This window comes from Orbicella franksi, chromosome 3 (assembly GCF_964199315.1).
Source record: "Orbicella franksi chromosome 3, jaOrbFran1.1, whole genome shotgun sequence".
In the NCBI taxonomy this organism is placed as follows: domain Eukaryota; kingdom Metazoa; phylum Cnidaria; class Anthozoa; order Scleractinia; family Merulinidae; genus Orbicella; species Orbicella franksi.
Window position 1 is genome coordinate 30059107 of NC_138147.1, and position 21246 is coordinate 30080352.

The window sequence follows — 21246 nt, forward strand, 5'->3', positions numbered from 1 at the left end:
CGTTAACGTGAAATCAACATTTCAACCTACTTAGACCTGAAATCAACATTTTTGAGCTTATACGTTGCGTGGAATTGACATTTTGCTGGTTTCTAAGAGAAATCAACCTCCTTGCTGTCACGCGTTAACGTGAAATCAACATTTCAACCTACTTAGACCTGAAATCAACATCATTGAGCTTATGCGCTGCGTAAAATTGACATTTTGCTGGTTTCTAAGTGAAACCAACATCCTTGCCGTCACGCGTTAACGTGAAATCAACATTTTAACCTTTTTTGACCTAAAATCAACATTTTTGAGCTTATACGTTGCGTGAAATTGACATTTTGCTGCTTTCTAAGTGAGATCAAAGTCCCTGCGGTCGCGGCGGGCCGATCCTTTGTTATGATAAACCGAGGCGAGACTTCGACTTATAACAAAGGCTTGGCTTGGTTATTATAACAAAGGATCGGCTCTGTTTATCATAACAAAGGCCCGGCTTCGTTTATTTGCAGCCTCGGCGGGAAAAGGGCGTTAGGTATTTTAATCAAAAGTGAACTTTGTCGAAAACGCTCCAAATTTTGCATAGAGTTTTGTTTAGGTATGTTTAGCAATGTCCCGTAGTTTTTGCGCTAAACCTTGCTTCGTTTTCAGGATATTGCGTATGCAAAAAACCACTCGGTTTTCCTAGCGGCGTCTTTATAAAGCGAAGCAAAAACCAGCGGCAAAAATACAGGAACACGTTTTTCTATTACATTGAAGACCACATGCAAAAATTCAGCTAATTTGGAGCAAGAAAAAAGAAAAGCAACCAAAATCGTCACTTATCCCCTTTTATGACTAGCTTCTTCAACTTACCACTTTGGCAATCAATGTTCTAAGTGACAGGTAGCGTTTTAATACTGTGCCTCTTAAAATTACTTTCATCTCAGGAATTCCTGAACCTAAAGAAGAACCAAACAAGAAATTATGAAATGCTGGAGTTTAGAAAATAAAATTACATTTATCAAACAATAATTAAGCCATTAACTAATTGATTAATTAAACTTACTTGTGAATCAATAAGTAATAAATTAATACAATTGCCATTAATCAAATGAATATAATCGATTCACCGAGTGACTGACTGACTGGCTGGCTGACTGACACACCAACTGCGAGATTGACCGACCAACTTACTATTCAACCTACTGACTGCCCGACTGGCAGACTGACTGACCAACCAATCTTATTGAATAACCTTTTTTTTATGCAAAGCCAATTGATGTTCACACAGTGAAAATGGAAACTGTATACCACTTGTTGGTGTACTCTTACTTGCCCATACTAGCAAGTGAAATTACTAAACAAAAAGTACTGTTGGTTGAATGGCAAACTGACTCCTAATAATTGCATCTCCAGACATATATGTTGAGCTTAAAATGATTTACCTATTGCATGAGGAGAAACAAGGTAAGTGAATCCAACAGAAAAAGTTACAAGGACTAAAGGAAACGAAATCCAGACAATATACTGCAGGAAAGTATTGCTTGGTAAACTGTACAACCAAATATGGGCTGAAACATTAAACATAACAAAAACAATTAATACAATGTTATTGTTAAAAGTCATCGTCCTTTATCTCTCCTGTATACCATATTTATTTACTTTAAGTTGCTTGTAACATTCATTTAAAAATGAGTGACACTGGCTGTCATTTAACAACAATAACAACTGGCAAAACACTCTTTCCACAAATTTCAATGAAACATTCAAGTCAATGATAGACCTTTTTACCAATATCATGCAATACTTACAATTTTTTATTTTTATTTTTCAAACAAATCACCTCCATAGTTCAGTTTATCATGCTGAATTTAGTAAATCTATGAAGTTTGAAAAGAATCTGTAGTTGCAAACTCATAAAAAATATGGGACCCTAAACTTACAAAGAAATGTATGCCAGGAGGCAAGCACTGCCCCTTAGCATATATTTCTTTTTAAAAATTGTCGATAATAATACCTATTTACTAATACAATCTATGGAAGAGTAATTTACCATTTACAAAATAAAAAGAATTTTTAGGTTAATTTGACATACCCGTTTGGCATTTGTCAATTGCTAAATCCAAGACAAAACTTATAAGTGCCATTACTATTCCAAGAATCAGCAAGAACACCCAGTCACTGCCCAAACGACTCCAACATGGACGCAACCGCTCTATAAACCCTGTAACAACAGAGTCAGCTGATCAGTCTTTGCACCTTGCAATATGAAATCTTAGATCAGAAATGTGTAGTTGAACCTCCTAAAAGCAGGTACACCAGGGAACAGAGAGTGTCCCCTAATTAGTACCATAACCCCCTAAGTTTAAAAATGTGCTGGCATTTGAAATGAAACTTTGACCTCTTTTGTGAGTCACCTATTATCTGTCATCAAGTTAAAAAAAAAATTCATATATATACCTACCATATTTGAACAAAAATAAATCATGCATCATGGGTGTAGCTAGGGAAGTCCTGGGTGCCGTGATTCCACCCCCCCCCCCCCTTTCGTAAGCCTTTTTTTAAGCAAACAACCTACAACAGACGTGGAGGTTGACATGACAATCTGGTGAGTAACCCAACTTTGACACAGTGTGACCCCCCCCCCCCCTTTGAAAAATCCTGGCTACACCTCTGTGCATCACAAATGAAAAGACAAAGTAGAGTAAACATACTTAGTACACTGACACTACACAATTTAGTCACTATACATTGCTCATTTTATTAATACCGCAGATCCCAAATGCACCATCTGTACCAAAAGACTTGGGCCATGAGTAATATTACAATTAAACTGATTTACTCATAGTTTTATTTCATAATAATTATATTATAATCCAGGATATTTTTAAGACAGTTCACTTTTTTCAAATTTTCTGGGGAAGCTTGTCCCAAGAAATTGTATTTATCTTAGCTGTTTTCATTTCTCTGCACTGTGAAAAACTATTAATTAGATCACCCTCCTCTGGGAGCAGCTGTTTTGAATTAATCAAAAGGAAGAGATAATGAGAAGTAATGCTCATCGAACACATCTTGATACGATTATGAATGCAACTTGTTCTAAATTTAGTTTCAGGCCCTTGATGTACTTGCATTCAAATATCTGTCACAATGTGTCACGCGAGATTGAGCGCGCGAGGCTCCTTTGGATTCGACTCCCGGATTCGATGTGATCGAATGCTGGTTGATTCAAGCAGATCCAAAAGAGTGCAAAGCCGAAGGATCTCACATTCACAAGCATGGCTTCGGAAGGCGACGTCGAGAAAGGCAAACACGAAAATGTGAGTTCGATAGCAAGCTTATTTCTGGTAGTGATCTTGAGCTATGATGCCGAAACCATTACCGCTTGATTTTTTGCCAAAAAGGCGTTCCCAGCGGGAGAGAGATTCCATTGTATTTCTGCATGGCGAAAGAGGGAACGAGAGACCAGAGGGAACGAGAGGGAACCGGTTACCTCTTGTCTTTCACCGAGCAGGAAAAGTTAGGGAGTTTGTGTCTCGGCGGTAAAATGCGTTTGAGTGTTGATCTTTAACGGGCAGGATTGGTTTCCGAAGGAAGATTGTACACAAAGACCTTCCAATTTCCATGAAACACAAATTCAAGAGAAAGAAATTTCACGAAAAGATTGTTGGTTTCGATACGCTGTACTATATGTTTAGACTTATAATTCGACTGTGCACTTAGAAGTTGTTTTTTTTTTTGCGAAGTATGGGAAGTCAAAACAAGCTTGCGTGCAAAGGTCTTCGAGAGGGCCAAAAGCTACACGACAGCAACCTCTCGAGGTGCGTGCGTTCGTTCACGTGATCCTTCCAAGTCCTCGAAATTTTCAGCACCGAAAGTGTGATTTCCTCTAGCCCGCTTGCGGGCGGTCTTTCACTTTTGGGTCAGACGTTATGATATTTTTATTCTTATTGTTGCATTGTATTGACTATGGCTCGCCCCAATCATTTAGCACCGAGTACCGATTTCATTTCGCAAAGTACAGATTTTCATTTCGCAAAGTACAGATTTCATTTCGTTTCGTTTCGTTTCGCAAAGTACAATAAGCCTTATTGTCTCTCATAATAATCTCAGCTGTCTAGATTTTCCCTCAAAGGTGTCTATAACCACCGGCAACAACTAGCTCGATCGTACCCAACATTTCTCAAATCATTAATTATTCATGCAGCTCTTACCCAACCAGAGCATCTTATTCTGGTCAGGTGGACGGGTTTAGAAGCTCAATAAACCACGGCCGTGTTTGAAATAATTTCAAACACGGATGCAAATTTTCTTAATCTGCATATTGATAAACCAAGAAAAACATATGACGATAAACGCGTTTGATGAAACCCTTGCACTCGTTTTTGAAATAGTGCCTCAAGTACAGCTTTCAAAACCTTGTGTTTTTTAATTACTGTTAAAGTTTGTAAATTAGCATTTTAACTTCGTAAAACAACCCCACAAGCGATGGCTTCGACTTGTCATTTGTATTGTAATTCAATCGAACGCAATTTCATGGACTGAGTTCGAATGGTTTCAATTTTTTCAATCGAATTTGTTGGTCTCGGAAATCGAACTCACACAAAGTTCAGTGTGCAAATTCGCTCACATGTAAATGCAGAACTCAATCAACTTCGCTTAATTTCTCACTGTTCCATTGACTTTGCATGTTGAGTTCAATCAATAAAGTTTCAACAGACCAATTTCGATATATTAAGATTCAGCTTAAAATAAACCTCAGTACCAGGCTCTGGGGGAATAACTACGGAGTTTGTGGGGTTTATGCCCCAGAGCCTCAAGCTGAGGTCTATTGTGTTAGGCTGAATTTTAATATATCGAAATTGGTCTATTCTACATCTAATCAATTTCATTCTTTTTTTTTTCCTTTTAATTTAGGTGCAAGAGTTTAAAGATGAGGCTAAGGAGAACGAGAAATCAAAAGGAATTTGCGCTCCAGACATGTGGTACTCACCACGAGGAAAATCATGTCCATGTGTTATTTGTTTGATTTTGTGCTACATCATACTGCTGCCTTTTATTATTATACTGGCTTTTGCATTTGCATTGTGGTACTGCTTATCAACCTGTTACACAAAGTGGTTCATGGCTGGCTTGGATACCGGCAGAGTTGAGTGAACGCATTTTTCAAAGTGATGGAACAGTAGACAATGTTACACAAGATGCTATTGTGCAGGGAGTACAGAAACAATGTTACCAAGGCTGCATCTCATGAACTGCAATGAAAATGTATAGATGCATTGTTTTCTTGGGCAAGACACTTAACTCTCACAGTGCCTCTCTCCACCTAGGTGTTTAAATTACTACTTCCCTTGCCTTGTAGGTCTTCCAGCTTTTTGTCAGATTTTCCAATACTAAATATTATTTTATTTTGAATCAACAAACAATTCGAAAGCAACAGTATCTGATTTTGTGCTTCCAACATTGATAATCTCTTTCGACCATGCACATTTTGTAACTGTGTGATGTATAAAAGCTGAAAAGATTTTCCACGAGTAGGAACCTTCCATATGTTGCTTTACATACAATCTGCAGTCCGGTCAGAAAATCCAGACCCTCCACTGAGAGCAACTAACTTGAATTAATCAAAAGCAATACTGCTTGTCACAATAATGAATACTACACAAATTGCTGTGTACATTAATAATTAATGTACACAGCAATTTGTGTAGTATTCATTATTGTGTCAAGTAGAATAATTATTAATTATTCTACTTGACACAATATTATTATTCTACCAATACTAGTTCCAGACCCTTGACATGACTACGTGACTATCTCTCACGTGGGTCCAAGGATTGTGAAGACTTCGGAACAAAGTAGCTGGTTCAAGCGGCGCAGGTTCAAGCAGTCAGGCAAAATCATTATAAACAGTGCAAGCAGAAGGTACACCTTTCAGTGTTCTTACATTCATGAGCATGGCTTCAAAAGGCGATGTCAAGAAAGGCAAACAAAATAATGCAGACGAAAATGTGAGTTCCATACTAAGCTTGTGATCTTGAGAAATAATACCGTAACCACCAGCGCTTATTCGCCAATGGGTGTTCCCATGCGAGACAGACATTCCCTTCCCTCTCTGCTCGGTGAGAGGTCAGAGGAGACTGGTTACCCGTTGTCTTTCATTGAACAGACAGAGAAGGGAAGCTGTCTCACCGGTAAAAGGCGTTTTTGGTTTCCAAAGGAAGATTGTACACAAAATACATGAAATACATATGCAAGAGAAAGAAATTTCACGAAAAGGTCATTAGTCTTGATATGTTGTACTATATATGTTTGGACCTATAATTCAACTGTGCGTTTGAGAAGTTGTTTTATTCAAAGTATGGAAGTCAAAACAAGCTTGCTTGCAGTATACCAGGACAACAACCTTGCGAGTGCATCTGGTCGTTCACATGATTGCTCTCGAATTCCATGCAAAATATCACTTACGTTTCTTTTCATGGTTTTTAGGTCAATCATATTTTAAGTCCAAAATTTTCAGTGCCAAAAGTATGAACGACCATCCCGTAAAGGAGTATTTAGCCACTGGTGCAATGCGTCATTCTCTGCGAAATCAACCTGTTTCTATGTCGAAAAATCAAGCAGATTGTGAACGGACGTACTCCCTACAGTGGCGTATGTGGGGAGTTTTCGCCTGAAAGGGGTACTTTTCTCAGGTTTCATGTATATTGAAGGGTAGGGATTTCACAAGTTGAGGTATATGAAAGGATCTGAAAGGTAGGGAAAATGGACTATCTTGACTCTCACCACAACATGAACTGAACAAATAATACTATCTCGTTTTTTTGGTTAACATCTCTTCTGGTGTTCTCCCATAATATTGTTGCTAATTTCATTCGGGTGAGAAAAGGGATGCAGTTCTAAAGAAGGTATGTGAAAAAGTACCATAGGTATACAAAAGCGGTCGCTTTGTCAAAATGGTATACAGAAAGATAAGGGGTTGAACCTCGAGGCGTCGTCTCCCCATATAAAACTTTCTAGAGTAGCCCCCTGGGGAGAAGAGCATGTAGTTAACTCCAATTTCCTGCTCAACTTATATCTACATGACAGTGACCAACTTTCCTGCCCAACTTATATCTACATGACAGTGACCAACTCGAAAGCTCATTGGCTACTTTGGTCACTGTACACAATTGAATATTGTTTCTTGTAGGTAATTTCTATCTGTATTTATTTTTCCTATATCATTGTAAACCATCTTACATTAAGTTGTTTTTCTGTAAATAGTGTGTGATAATAAAACTGAAACTGAAACTGAAACTGAACTGAAGCTCAATGTGTCTCGAGTGTACATTTTTCATTTCAGGTATAGCTTCAAAATCTCTCAATTTCTGGCTACACAACAGTGGTTTCCCATCAAGTGTAGATTTAGTGTCAACCGAGTATCGATCAGAATGTCGATCGAGTATCGATCAAGGGTATCAATCAAGGCATTGATCGACACTCGACCACAGATGCCTTTAGTACATATAATCCAAAATAAGCTTGGAGCATCACAATTTTACACATTTATGATATTTTTAAAACATAATTTTAAGTTCTTATGATGCTATTTACAAGGCTTTAGAAGACATCTTTCTCAATTGACATTGCTTCAATACCTAAAGTGTGTGGTGTTAATTCTCAATTCTCATCAATTTCATTTTTTAATCTATTAGTTTAGATACCAGAGTTTAACTTAGATGAGCCTCAAGAGAATGAGAAATCAAAAGGAATTTGTGGGCCAGACATGCGGTACTTGCCATAAGGAAAATCATGTCCTTGCACTATTTGTTTGATTTTTTGCACTATATCATATTGCTTCCTTTTATCAAAATACTGGCTTTTTCTGTTGCATTGTGGCACTGCTTATCAACCTGTTACACCAAGTGGTTCATGGCTGGCTTACAATCCTCTAGCAGAATTGACTGAACACATTTTCAAAGTGATGGAATGAAACAATAGACAATATTATGGAAGATTATATCATGCAAGGAGTCTGTCAGTAACAATCTTCATGGTAAACATAATTATTAGTTGCTTTTTTTATATAATACAGTACAGAAACAGCATTACGAAGCCTGTACCTCAGGAACTGCACTGAAAACTTGCATTTTTATGGCAACAGAACGGGGGAGTTTTTGAAAGTTTAGGCGTACATTGAGTAAAGATTTTATTGTCAACTTATATTCCTCCTGCTAATTGCAATCATATATCACAATACATACTAGTTATTACAATAATGATTCAATTTACATCTTCAGTTACTAGTATTGTAAGTCGTTTTGTATCTGAAACATATTGCAGTACTACTTCACTACCTAAACTGCAAAGGAATGAAATGACAAAAAGCTGCTTTGTAAGGAAGCTGGGAATAATATTCACTCAAACTTTTTCAATAAGAAGTCGCGACATCACAGAGCACAACACTAAATCCTAGATCCTGATCTAATTTAAAGAGCACTTAATTGTGCTCCTTGATGTGCAGCAAAAGTTACGTACTGCCCATCACTACGAGATGATTACAATTACAACAGAAGTTCTATTATTGATTATGTATTTAATACTCCCCTACCAGCAATACCTACCTGAAATAAAAAAATTCTTTCTGAAAACAATAACTATTATTAATATTTTTTGGGGGAAGGGGGATTTGGGAAATTACAGTCAATAAAGACAAAAGAATACCATAAGTTAGTTGATCTGAAGTTTCCAGTGTTGAATAAGTAACACCCAATATTCGTTTCTGGTAATGGTACATTCACAATAGCTTCTTGATAAAAGTGGGTGGAAAGAGGCACTGTGAGAGAAGAATGCCATACCAAGGACTCTGGCCAGACTTAAATCTGGCCAGAGATTTAAGTATATTTAAGTATACTTAAGAGTTTAATATATAGATTTAGCCAAATCTAAGAGCAGAGCTCCTGATTATATGAGCTAAATGTGATTTTGAGACGGCAATACCCCAATATATTGGCAGCTAGTTGGAAAAAAATGAGCCTGCGATATGGTCATGTGATACTGGTAAGCGGATACCTTGTTTTGACAGGTGTCAGTTGAATATAACATGGATGCCCAATATCAAAGATGTATGCTGTAAACCCACCCCTCCTAGGCTGTTGCAGAGTGACATTTCACATTGATTTACATGAAGGGGGCGTACAGACATACGAATGTATGGATGGACAGTCATGTGACAACCAAAATTTTAAGATCGATAGGTTACCAAATTTTCCAAGGTATGGCGCTCAGCTTGCACACCGGAGCCCCGTTAATATACTAGCAGCTAAGTGGCCCACCGCGACAGGCCGACTATTAGTCAAGACGATTAGAACTTCCCTGATCTCCATCCAACTCCATTGTACCTCTTTTGAAGGTTATTTAACATTGAGGGGTACAGGTCAAACCAAGCAGTGAAATGCAATTTTAGTTGTAAAGTTGCAGCAACCTTTCTTGCCTCTAACCTAATGACTTAATACATACATCACACACGACTCCTACCAATCAAAACAATCCAGACAATTGAACAAAACACACTGTTGAGTGTAAAACTTGTGGAAAAAGAAACATTGCAAGTCAGGGGGCAATCAAACTTTGGTCCAAATATGCCCACACAAACAGCCTAAAAAATTTTCTCCTTGTCAACCTCCAGAGCTAAATCAGCTTTAATTTTACACCACTTAATTCTCAGTGAAATCCTGAGGTAAACTCATCTTCATTTTAGTATTGAAAATTCAAGGAATGGTTCCAGAAAATTACTCTAACTCATTAGTAATTCATCAAGTTACATGTAAAACAAAGAAAATTCCAACAGTGCAGGAGGTTTGGATACCCGCTCTTAATTAACATAGATTTTGATGATTTTACTTCTCTATTTACTCCTCAGTTTTTGTTTCGATAATTTGAGACGATGAATCAAACACTGGAAACTGTTTCATCTGTTACCCAAACACCTTGAATTTCATCAAAAATACATGTACTCCGCTGCACATTGTATTTTCTACTCTCTTCTCGGTGTTTGGATATTCCGATGAAACACTGTCTTGAGTGTTTGACGTAGTACATCCATACCCACACCAAGGAGGGTTACTGGAAATTCCAACAGAGCAGGGGGGAGAGTCTCAAAAGCCAAAATGAAGTACATGTATAAACCAAAACTGGAATTTCTAGAGGGATTAGGGTGGGTGCAACAAAAACGTCTCTGCAAGAGGGGTATCAGGGCTCAAAGTTAACTTTTTCAGTAACAAGCCAACTGGCAACTAATCCTAAAATATTGGTTGCCAGATCATAATTTTTGGTCGCCATTCTTTTTTCCACTGAAGATTTTTCTTCTTCAGTATTTTCTTCATGCACACAATCTTCCACATAACATTTATTCTAAGTTTACATACAAAGAAACTTAATATGTGAATACAATAGTAAAGTTTTAAAGGAAGAACAGTACGAAATAATAATCAATCTGAAAGCAGCTTCTGTTTCGTTATCTGTGTTTTCTCCCCTGGGGGTACTCCCAGAAAAGTTGGGAGGGGGTGTGCGGCCCACTTCCAAAAACCCTTACCCTATTTATGACCAAAATCTGCAATATTCCCAACCCTATTTATGACCTGACCAAATATTCGATACCCTATTTATCCATCCTATTTACCCTACCTATTTATTCAAAACCCTGTTTCAGACCTGCGTTATAATAAGTTCCCTAGTTCAGATCAAAGTTAAATTACCGTAAACATAATTTGTGAAGGGCTTTAATTTGTTAATTTTCATTTTGGTAATGATGAAAAAGTGGCTTCTTCTTAAAACATACCCATATCAAGGCTAGAGTGCAAAAACCATACCATATTTATGACCAAAATGGCCAAAATAGGCTAAAATCGATACCCTATTTATAACCAAAACGGCTGAAAAACCATACCCTTTGGGGCCACACATACCTATATAGCTCATATAAGGGAGTACCTCCCCCCCCCCCCCCACAGGGTTTTCTCTTTTTCCTCATCTAGTTTTGCGTCTATGTAATTTTCAACACCAAGCCAAGGCTGTGTGCAGTTGACAGACATGATATTAGAATTAGTCCCCTGCTCTGCCACATTGTTGGTAGTAGTACCAGGCTCCGCGCATGCATTTATTAGTGTGCCCGCAATTCTTCTTAACAAAGAAGCTGCTGAATCAAACATGGTGATCCAGTGGCCAATTGAAGAATCAATTAGTACTGCAGCAATTTGCATAAAGAATAACAAAAACTTTGGCTCTTATATTCTTGCAATTTTCTACACTAATTGTTATTATAATGTCAACCCATGCGGTATTTTTGAGTAAATGATGTCATTTGCCCCAATTCTAAACCAAACCTTGGAACAAGGAGAATTGATGACCGCCGTAAATTCTTGCACATAAAGGTCCAAAAAACACAAGTTGTATTGTTCATAATAGATTGAAATTTGGCAACATACATGTATCTAGGAAAGACCTATTGTGTACAAAAATGTCCAAAACAAATGGATATTGAGAATTTGATCATAAGGGCACTTTAACATCATATATTTTCAACTCCATCTCGTACTTGGAAATGTCTGTCATGTATGATATATTATGTCAAGTCTTGGCCATCCAAGATTGCTGGTTGCAAGTTTACTTACTTTTAACTGGACCTAGCCATGAATGATCATAAGTTCTAAAGTCATCCTCTGTTTGTTCTTGTTCCTCTCTCCTTTGTTTCTCCTCCCTTCGTAACCTTGCACCTTGTTCTTTAGCATAGTTCTGAAGTTGTGTGGTCGTAAAACGACCATACATCTAAACATACATGAAAAGAAATTGTTTATAAATAAGGAATAGAGGACTTTGACCCTGTTTACATAGCCCTGTCTAAACACTAGGGGGAGGGGGTTAGATAATTTAAGACAGTTATGGAAGCCCAAGATGTAGTCAAGGGTTTCCATAACTATTGAGAATTTTCACAACCCCCTCCCCTCAGTGTTTAGATGAGTTTATGTAAACACAGAAAAAGTCCTCTAGAGGACTTTTATAAAATATTTCTTGCCACAATTGTGTTTACGTACCCCTATCTAAACAAAACTATCAACCAATGAGAGGATGTGTACTACATGTATCTCAAATATTTTATAAATCAACTTCTCAAGACATCTTATGGACTTGATCAAAGACTAAATAAATAAATAACTTTGAAAATACACAATGATGATCATTAGGCACAGACATGACAGTGCCTGACGCACTCTTGAAAGGGAGAAGTTTTTTGGCAATGTATCAAATTTACTCATCAACAAGGTTTGATTAAAGAAAGATATGCTCAAAAAGGCCAGAACTATATAGTGCTCTTACGTGACTTTGAAATTCAATACTGGAAACATATTTGGAGGCAAAATTATTTGAGGGCAATGATGTTTTGCTACAATGAGTAACTAAATCTTCTTTTTGTGAAAAAAGTGAAACACAGTAGAATAGTCTTAATTTACATTTGTTGATCAATCCCGTAATAATTTATAACACTTTTAATTTCTCCGTAAGCTTATCAATAAATAATTGTTACGTAAGTTTTTACAATATTTTAATGAAAATCTATAGTATTAAACAATGTAATGTATATAAAATACTCGATCAAAAAATAGATCAATTGACAAAATGAATAGATTTCTGGTCTACAGCAGTCAAATTGTGTGAGATGCCGGACAGCTGGCTACAAATATTTCGAACCAACATCTGGAAAATAGTTTATTATATGATAAGCAATTTCAACCCATGTGCACAAAACTCGATCCAAAGTAAAAATTGGTACATCTTAATCTTCATTGTCTTGTGAAATAGTTAAATTATAACTCCGGCGTTCTCTACCTTTCCGTTTCATAAATCAGGAAGAATCACTGACAGTGTCATACGTGTTGATATGCGACGATACCCATTCAGAAATACTGGCATGTTTTGACATAAAAATGTCTGCACTTTGAGCGAAGATAAACGGTATTTACTGTTCAAAAACACACCATGTTGGGAGAGGGATTTAATAAGACTTTAACAGTCCTTAAAGTTAAGCTGAAATAAACCTGTAGCTACAAGGCTTATTGGTCGTTGAAGGAATATCTTGCTGACACAAATCGCAATTAAATGCATGTTGTTAATGACATCGTATCCAACATGAAAACATCCTTATTGAATTCAAACTCTATATATTCGAATATATGCGAATATATGAGGTTCACAGACTACAGCTAGTTTCTCTCCGACATGGCAATAATGAAAAACTTTCAATGTGAACTCGAAACGAAAGTCCTATTTCCCATTCAAGTGTGAGTCGTCAAATTTTATTTGCTTATGTTTGTGGTTGTTCGCAAAGTGAGAGACAACAAAACACTTTGAAAGAAAACTGTAGCTTACCAGGGTTTGCTCGAACCCATATGAATCCTCTTCTTCCATCATTTTGCTTCACAGAGGAGGAAACGCGGCTAAATAAGCCAAGACACACACCACTTCACATAAAATCGTGACAACATTTCGCGAGTCCAGGAGGAGTATCGCGTTGCGGATGGAGACTCTAATGGTAGTAGCCGCTGAACGGAAAAGCGCGATCGCTCACGTGAGGCTTTGCCCGACCCGAAGAGATTCGAAAGCGTTGTTTAGCCGTATCACACTTGAAAACATTAAATGTTTACCAACCGACCAGAGTATCTACTTGATAATCATTACCCATAGTAGTCTAGAGGGTGCGCTAACAATATTTCAAGGAGTGCAAAAAATCGCACGTGGTTTCCAGCACGTGTGGAAAATCCAAAAATTTTAAGAATTTAGTCCCCGACCACATGACTAATGCGTCAGTTTCGTGAGAAAACACACACTTTTTGATGCGTTTTCGTCTATCGTCCATACGCCCGAAAACGTTGCTGAAACGGAGGCCTTCGAAACGGATTCAAAAGTGGAGCCTTTTTTGAACATATCGTTTTGAAAACGCTCCGTTTCTGGTGTGGATAAGCGAAAACGGAGGCTTTGAAAACGGTGCTGTAATAAGTGTCATATTCTGTCGTTTCCATCAGCGTTTTCGGGCGCTTTAGTGTGGACGATCGATACGCGAAAACGAATCCAAAAGCATGTGTTTTCGAATGTGGACAGATGAATACAAATCGAAAACGCTAGTGTGGTTGAAAATAATTAGCTTCGTTTTCGTTGAAACGAAAACGAAGACATTAGAAGTGTGGTCGGGGACTTAGTCGTAGATCATGAAAAGACGCCACACTTCATCGCCAACTTTCAATAGGAAACGTCTTCAATCACTCTCATACCTATTATTTTAACAGCTTCTACTTAAATCTGTCTGCTATTTGTAGGTAGAAGAAGGTTTCGTATCCAATCAAGTTCGCACTTTCCGAGTTCGCACTGATACTTTTCAGTTTGAGAGGTCGACCAAGTCGGCGGCTCCCTATATACTCCCTGTTGATCTTGATGTAAACCTACGTTTAAGACAATTGTAGTTTACTGACTCAGACTTCAGTCTTATTACTACTACTAAACATAATCAGTGGGATAAAAGATCCCCAAAAGAGTTAATAGATTGCTCCACGAGTGAAATTCGAGTGTAAGTTGAGTGTTCCGAGTACTGCTTACATCACTGATCAATCAGGACGATATTGAACTGTTTTCAGGATCGATAACCGGAGTAAATGTAGACTTCAACTTGAAGTTCGTCCTTACATGAAAAACCTAATTTTCGCCGAAAAATTCAACTTACTAAGCATGCTAAGTGCAACAACATCAACAAGTCAAGTATACTTGGAGATTTAATTAACGTGCAGTTTCCGAAGGAAAAAAGATTTTTTTCGATAGAATACTTTCAAACCGGGACGTGATAAAGTAACCAACGCATTTGTGTCAACTAGCAACTCGTTCGTTCAACTAAACATCAGGAATATTTTCCTTGCCTTCTTATTAGTGGAATGAAATGACTACACAGTGGAGCCCTGCCTTACGGCCACCCCCCGTTAATACGGTCACCTCGTTATTACGGCCACTTTATTCTGGCCCGAACAAAACTGCTCAGTCAGTCATTTTCTTATTTAAAGAACCGCTTTTAAACGGCCACCTCGTTAATACGGCCAGATTTTTGAGGCTCGTTAGTGACCGGATTAGGGGGTTGCCACTGCAATGTGGAGCGATCTGACTTTTTTTTTTCTTTTTTTCTTTCTTTTTTTTTTGGAACGATCTGACTATACTAAGCTATGGAACGTTCTGAACAAAGAATGATATGATCCGGCATAGCTGCAAGCACGGGCGCACCTAGGAAATCGGTCATTACAAAATTCTATTACCACGGCCGTAGCTAGCAACAGGCAAACCGAGGCACTTGCCTCAGTCATTTTTTTTTTTCGTTTTTGTTGTTATAGTCATCAAAAACACCCTAAATTCCCAGGAAGAGAATTAAACCATGGACATTGCCTCAGTCACAACTCATTTCTTGGACACTGCCTCAGTCATAATTTGTTTCCGGTTACGGCCCTGATTACAATGGGGCTGTAGAACGAACCAGAGTTGGTCGAAAAGTCTTTAGGAATTCTGGCATCTTGCCACTAAGAAGTATATTTGATACCTGTAAGTCACTATAAGCTAGGGTTTATGTATTTTCTTGGCGTAAAACATGACATATATAAACATGAACCGGGGGTTCAGGTTCCGGGAAGTGACAAAAAAATTCCGTCATTCTTTTTGCTTCGTCTCCTGGCTATGCCAACAATAAATGCTTCTGCATGCCGGATTACAAGACTTCGTTTATTCAATTTATAGAGCTTAATTTATTTTCTTCCACAACAAAGATGTACATTTGTTTTCCCAGTATTTCGTTATGCGACTCGACGACTTTTACAAAAAAAAAATAATTAGAAAGTTAAGGCCAATAAATATATTATAAAGTATTGTGAAATTAGCATAGTGTGTCAGTTAAAAGAACAAAACTGTCAAAATTGTACGGGCGAGGGTATTTTAACGAAATTCTGGGAAACAATACGTTAATTACTGAACGGAAAATAATTTCTTCTGCAGGTGAAATAAGGACCCGTCCCCGCCATGTCCCAAAAATTTGAAAACGCTGCTTTCTTTTTTCGGTCAGGCCTACCGTACACATTAATCCGTCACGAAAACAAAGCTTTTCGAAAACGCTCTTCAAACCGGAGGAATTTGAAAACGCCGGCTTTGCGTTTAAGTGTGGACGGGAGACATTTTGCAACCATGCTTTTCGAAAACGATAACATAACGACAAACATGTGATTTCCCTGCCAGAGATTTCCTCGAGCACAACTCCGAAATAACCGGAGATTTTTGCGTTTTCAAGTTGATTTCTCCGGCGTTTTGTGAACGAAAAACTGATTAATTTGATGCGTTTTCAAAGTGACAACACCGTCTTTAAATGTCTCCGGCGTAGTGTGGACAGGGCTTAAAAGTTACCATAAAAGTATCAGGTTTATTGGTAAAATGCTAGCCGGCAATAACTAACGCTTGATCGTGTTTTAGCGATCCTTTCTTATTAGAAAGACGCCGGCGAATTTACCCGCGAAAACAGGCAAGAAACAGCTTCTTTCATAAAGAAAACTGTACAGTACATCGGAAATTGCCACCCCTTTCACTGAACCGCTTGTCTGAATTTGGTCTTATCCATTTAACAAATAGAATCCATGTTGCCATGCGTCTGTTCGATAGTAGATCACAGATGACGTCAAATTGTGGTACTGAACAAAGAGCTGGCACGCGCACACGAGGCGATAGCCGATTGTGTCACTTATGTTCTTAACACACTTTGACGTCTTCTGTGATCTATTACTGAACAGACGCACGGCAACAAGGATACGATAAAGAAACAACAAAAAAAAGTGTCAATGACGTCATCTATGCGTCTGTCCCCCAATAGATCATAAGCAAGAACCAATCAAAATGCGAGATTAATTTGAGTTATTATTCTCAGACATGTTCTTTATACACCTGCAAAATAGACTCAGTTTTTCCTTTTTCATTAGTCGACCACATGGTGTATGTCTACCAATTTCTAACTTCAAATTCTAATTTTAAAACAGCATCAAATGTTCAAAATTTCCTATTTCCATAAATTTTACTAAACCTTTGAGAAAAACTATTTATCCCCAAATATACCCAAAAATCACCATAAAATTACAAAACAACCCAAAACGTAGCTACGTAAAATGAGCAGAGAGATTTTTCACTGCTTGAAACGTGAACGAGATATTTGCATTCGAACCATAATACCCAGCAAAAATACGGCCTTTATGTTAACCCCCGCCTTAACATTTTAACGATGGGGGACTGCTTCTGTAAATAACGTCCCGGTTCACTTGGCAGCACCAATCGAACTCCTCATCAAAATTAGCTACGACCCAGCGTTCGAGACATAGTTACTTTTCTCGCAGATTCAACCGCTTTGCACACCACAATACCACCGCAATATTCCCCAAAACAACCAGTGCCGTTAGCAAACTGCTGTTTGCGAACGTCGCGCATGGGAGAGGCTCCATGACTACTCTTCTCTGTATCATGTCCAGCTCAACGGCCGAGAACTCATCTGCTGCTCCGATGGCGCACAGAATGTGAAGAAAATGGTGGCTATGACCTAAGATGTCGAACACGCCAATCATGAGGCGCTCTGGGATGCGGCAGACGTACGCGAGCGTGCCCCCGGCGTAGAACAGACAGTGGCGTGCGAAATAATGCACGGACGCATGACTGCTGCACGTTGATGCCTGGTCACATAACAACAGCATTGTCAGGTAAGGTGACGTGTTGAACAGCCAAGAACTGGTGTAAGTCCCTGCCTTTACCACTGCATCAAAGCGGTTTTTTTTCGAAAACGAGTAACAACACGCAAAAGTCGACGCGAAAGAAATGGCGGCTGAAATTCCCAGGAACAGAGAAGGGGCGTTGAAAATGAAGATGTCATTGTCCACAGGTCTGGAATAGAAATAAAACACTTGACCTGCCGTAAAGGTGTACACGCTTATGGCAGCATAGTCGAAGAAAAAGCAAATGTGACGTGCTTTTACTGACATACAGTTGAATAGATGTGCGCCCACACTCATGACCAACATAATGCAAATCCCGAACGCGAAGCAGAACAGCGGATACACGTGTGAGTCTTGCCAAGGGTTGTGTTTCAAGAACACTGATATGAAACGAAACACAAACACGACAAACGCCAAGATATGACTCCAAATGTTGATGGTCTCGTTGGTAGCTTGAAACAGACTCCTAAAACAATACCAGGTCGAGGAGTCGCATTTGCGGTAGCTTGAAATGATAAACGGTTCACGGAAAAACGAAGGAACTTGATCAAAGTTCACGAGCTCGATGGCATCTTTCTCTTTCCATGACTTGCGTGTCGTTGTTGTCTTCTTGAGGTTATTATTCTTGCAATCATTTTCGTTAACCAGAACCCCATTAGCTTCGCAAATTCCCCTGTCAACTTCACAATTAGCCTCTTTGTGCGTTTCTTGTTTGGTCTGCCGTTTGCTCATTGTAGTAAACAATTCTCTGAATTGTCTGTGAAACGAGAACAACCTCCACTGACTGCTGTTTTGCTTTCTCAGTTGCAACTGCTCGGCTCACTTGTTCCAGCTCGATGACATAGTAAATATTCAAAGATCGTGTCACCAAAGACAATATATGCTAATTGTTCAATATTTCGAGGTTGAATTTTTATCAGTTTTGTCCCGGTGTTTTGTCAGTCTTCCATTCGAATAGTCTTTTAAAAGCATGTATTAAGCGGTAAAAATTTAAAAAAAATGTCAATCTAAAATACCAGTTCGCTCACGCAATGCACACGTGCGGCATGGCAGACAGCAGTTCTAGAATTGACCTTAGCCCTTGTTTGTGCTGCCCTCGAGGCAAAATGAGCTGATTATCATCTTAGGTGAAACGAAATTTTCGTATGTGAGATTTTTGCTTAGTAATAAAGTTTCAACCTTACTTGGAAACACTGCAGACTTTTTTTTCGCATACGGTAAGCGAAAACTGCTTTTTCAGCCGTTCGAAATTGGCTGGTTAAGCCCAAAATTGGCGGCCATCTTGGCGCGGCCAAAACAGCCTAGTGACGTCACTGGTTGTATTGCTCTCATGCCGCGCTGAAAATTTAGAGTGATTATGGGAGAAGAGAATACTGTTCGAAGCCCCCCAAAAAACATCTTAAGGACATCTCAGGGCTGTAAAGCAGATAATAACAGTAGCCTTAGACATGAAGAGGTGGAGAGTCGATCCTGGGACTTTTCAGTCTATTTAATTGGATATTTTATGTAAGCAAGCAAACGAGTGGGAGTTCTTAGATCGCAAAATGATCGGGACTCTTAGTGAAATGGCCAGCACTCAATTAAACAATATCTACACTCATAAAATTAAAAGACATGAAAACAAGAGAAAGCGGCTTTTGAAAATATTATCCGGAGTGCTGCTGCACGAATCGTAGCAACAACGTTTCGAGTTTTCGAGTCGCTTCGCTTCGAGGAAACCGGACGCTTTGTGAGTTTCACCGCGGACGAGATTGTGCCACAGTGACCTTTAGTCTAGTTGTATCTGCTACATCCTACAAGTTATCACAACAGCAACAATTTAAGAAACCCTCTTCTTTTATATGAGGGAGCGAATTTAAACTATAAAGGTAAACTTAGCTGCCATAACCCTACAATTATATGTTTTCAGGAAACGAGAGAAAGCGTGACAATGTCGGCGGCGAAAGGTCATATATGCAAATTAGTTCAAATTCTGTTTAATAAACCTTCGACTAAATAATAAACTAGTGACGTTTAACGAATTGCTTTGAACTTGAATACTATTAAATGAAGATCATAGACATAAGTATGTGCTAAAGAACTCCAAGTTATCCATCGGCCGTGAAACATTACAATTGGGAGATACGTGTAAAAGAGAAGCGAAATTCCCGCTTTGTTTACACTGATACGTATGCCGCGATAAAGCAAACCCTGCTGCGGATCACAATTTTCAAAGATACATTTTGTCTACCACAAGAACTCTCACTTATTAGTATCATAAAAAGATGCTCTCTGTGTGCAAAGAAGTACTCGACTCAAAGCTTGTGGACCGTTAATAACTTCATGATTGTGCGGATGGCTGATGCGCTTACGGCTTTTAATGCAGCAAAGTTGCCGAGGATATATTCGAACCTTGTTAATAGACCTTAGATAAACGTGAGAATCCAAATTTCAGAACCAGGCTGAAAACAGACGACGAAATATCGTGTTTAGGCTTCAGGACGTGATACAAAAGTTGCCACACTCGTCTTCGAAATCTCCAATCGAGTACTCAAGATGTTCGAAAAGTATACTGAGCTGTTCTAATCTGTAGCATTCATTTTGGTGAATCTACATTCTTTGGCGCCCTCCAACGTTTATGATGTGTATTTCCTGTCAAGGCTGGACTGAAATTACAAGGTAGGAAACTAGTAGGTATCGACAATATGAAGAATAAACTTAAATGAATCAAGTGAAAACAAGAGAGAATCTTAAGCGCTTCTTGCGTGAATACAACCAGTGACGTCACAAGGTCCTTAAACTCGGTTCCAGAGCCCGGACGCAGTTTTGCTCCAAAAAGTCGATTTCAGCAGCTAAAAAGAGCACTTTCCGTTAGGATTTGACAGAAATAAAGTTCACCATTATTTTAAGCACGTTTTAAACTATAAATTGGGCTAAAAAAAAGAGAGTACGAAAATATCGTTTCAGTGGCACTTTAATGAAAATTGTCTACACAACGGATAAGCCGAGGTTGTTTTAAATACCAGACATGCTACACATTTTTAAGGTTTATTTTTTTGCTCGCCAAGCAGGAAAATACTGCAGCTACAAAAACCCTCCTGAGCTGAAATTATACAGTTGATTGACTCTTAGAACACTTTACATTAGGTTTTGGCGTTTCTTTGGCAGTGTTTTCCCGTTTTTGTTTGGTTACAGTGGTATAACATATTTTTCAGATCGGGGTATTCCCTGCGCAGCTACGAGCGTAAAGAGAAGTTGGGAATGCTTTTAAGTTGTTTTCAGGGACTGGTCAAAAAGTATGGGGGAGGGGGGTTGGGCCGGAGCATTTGGAAATGTGGTAAATAAAAAACATATGGCTCACCCCCTCCTTTTGGCACAAAACTAATTAATTGACCCACTCCTAAATGAAGGTTGACAATTACATAACCCACCCCCTTATAGAACATAACAATTCTTCAAAACCTGAAGCCAGCCGGCAAGAGAGCAGCAACCGAAACCACTG

The 21246-nt window shown here is 38.6% G+C and overlaps 2 protein-coding genes and 1 long non-coding RNA gene across 3 annotated transcripts in view; 1 reads left to right on the forward strand and 2 right to left on the reverse strand.

Annotated features, from left to right (window-relative positions):
• Positions 1-14389, reverse strand: part of LOC145481838 (chloride channel protein 2-like) — a 31900-nt gene extending 17511 nt beyond the window's left edge. Inside the window, exons 1-5 of the mRNA XM_081460387.1 lie at positions 13372-14389; positions 11619-11772; positions 2060-2188; positions 1410-1535; positions 838-923 (exon numbers count right to left, since the gene is read on the reverse strand). Of these exons, the coding sequence (XP_081316513.1) occupies positions 838-923; positions 1410-1535; positions 2060-2188; positions 11619-11772; positions 13372-13413 (537 nt within the window). The 5' untranslated portion in view covers positions 13414-14389. The remainder of the gene's footprint in view (positions 1-837; positions 924-1409; positions 1536-2059; positions 2189-11618; positions 11773-13371) is intronic.
• LOC145482934 (uncharacterized) lies at positions 2609-5646 on the forward strand. Its single transcript, XR_014048848.1, has 2 exons — positions 2609-3284; positions 4882-5646. It is a non-coding gene; the product is annotated as an uncharacterized LOC145482934 (long non-coding RNA).
• A 1360-nt stretch (positions 14390-15749) lies between the features above and the next one.
• LOC145481904 (membrane progestin receptor gamma-B-like) lies at positions 15750-18684 on the reverse strand. Its single transcript, XM_081460469.1, has one exon. It carries the CDS (start codon positions 18495-18497, stop codon positions 17382-17384), a length of 1116 nt encoding a protein of 371 aa, XP_081316595.1. The 5' UTR covers positions 18498-18684; the 3' UTR covers positions 15750-17381.
• Positions 18685-21246: the final 2562 nt, after the last annotated feature.

What these genes read in the sequence shown, in the direction of transcription:
- LOC145481904 (XM_081460469.1), bottom strand. Translation starts at nt 18,497, where the DNA reads ATGAGCAAACGGCAGACCAAACAAGAAACGCACAAAGAGGCTAATTGT.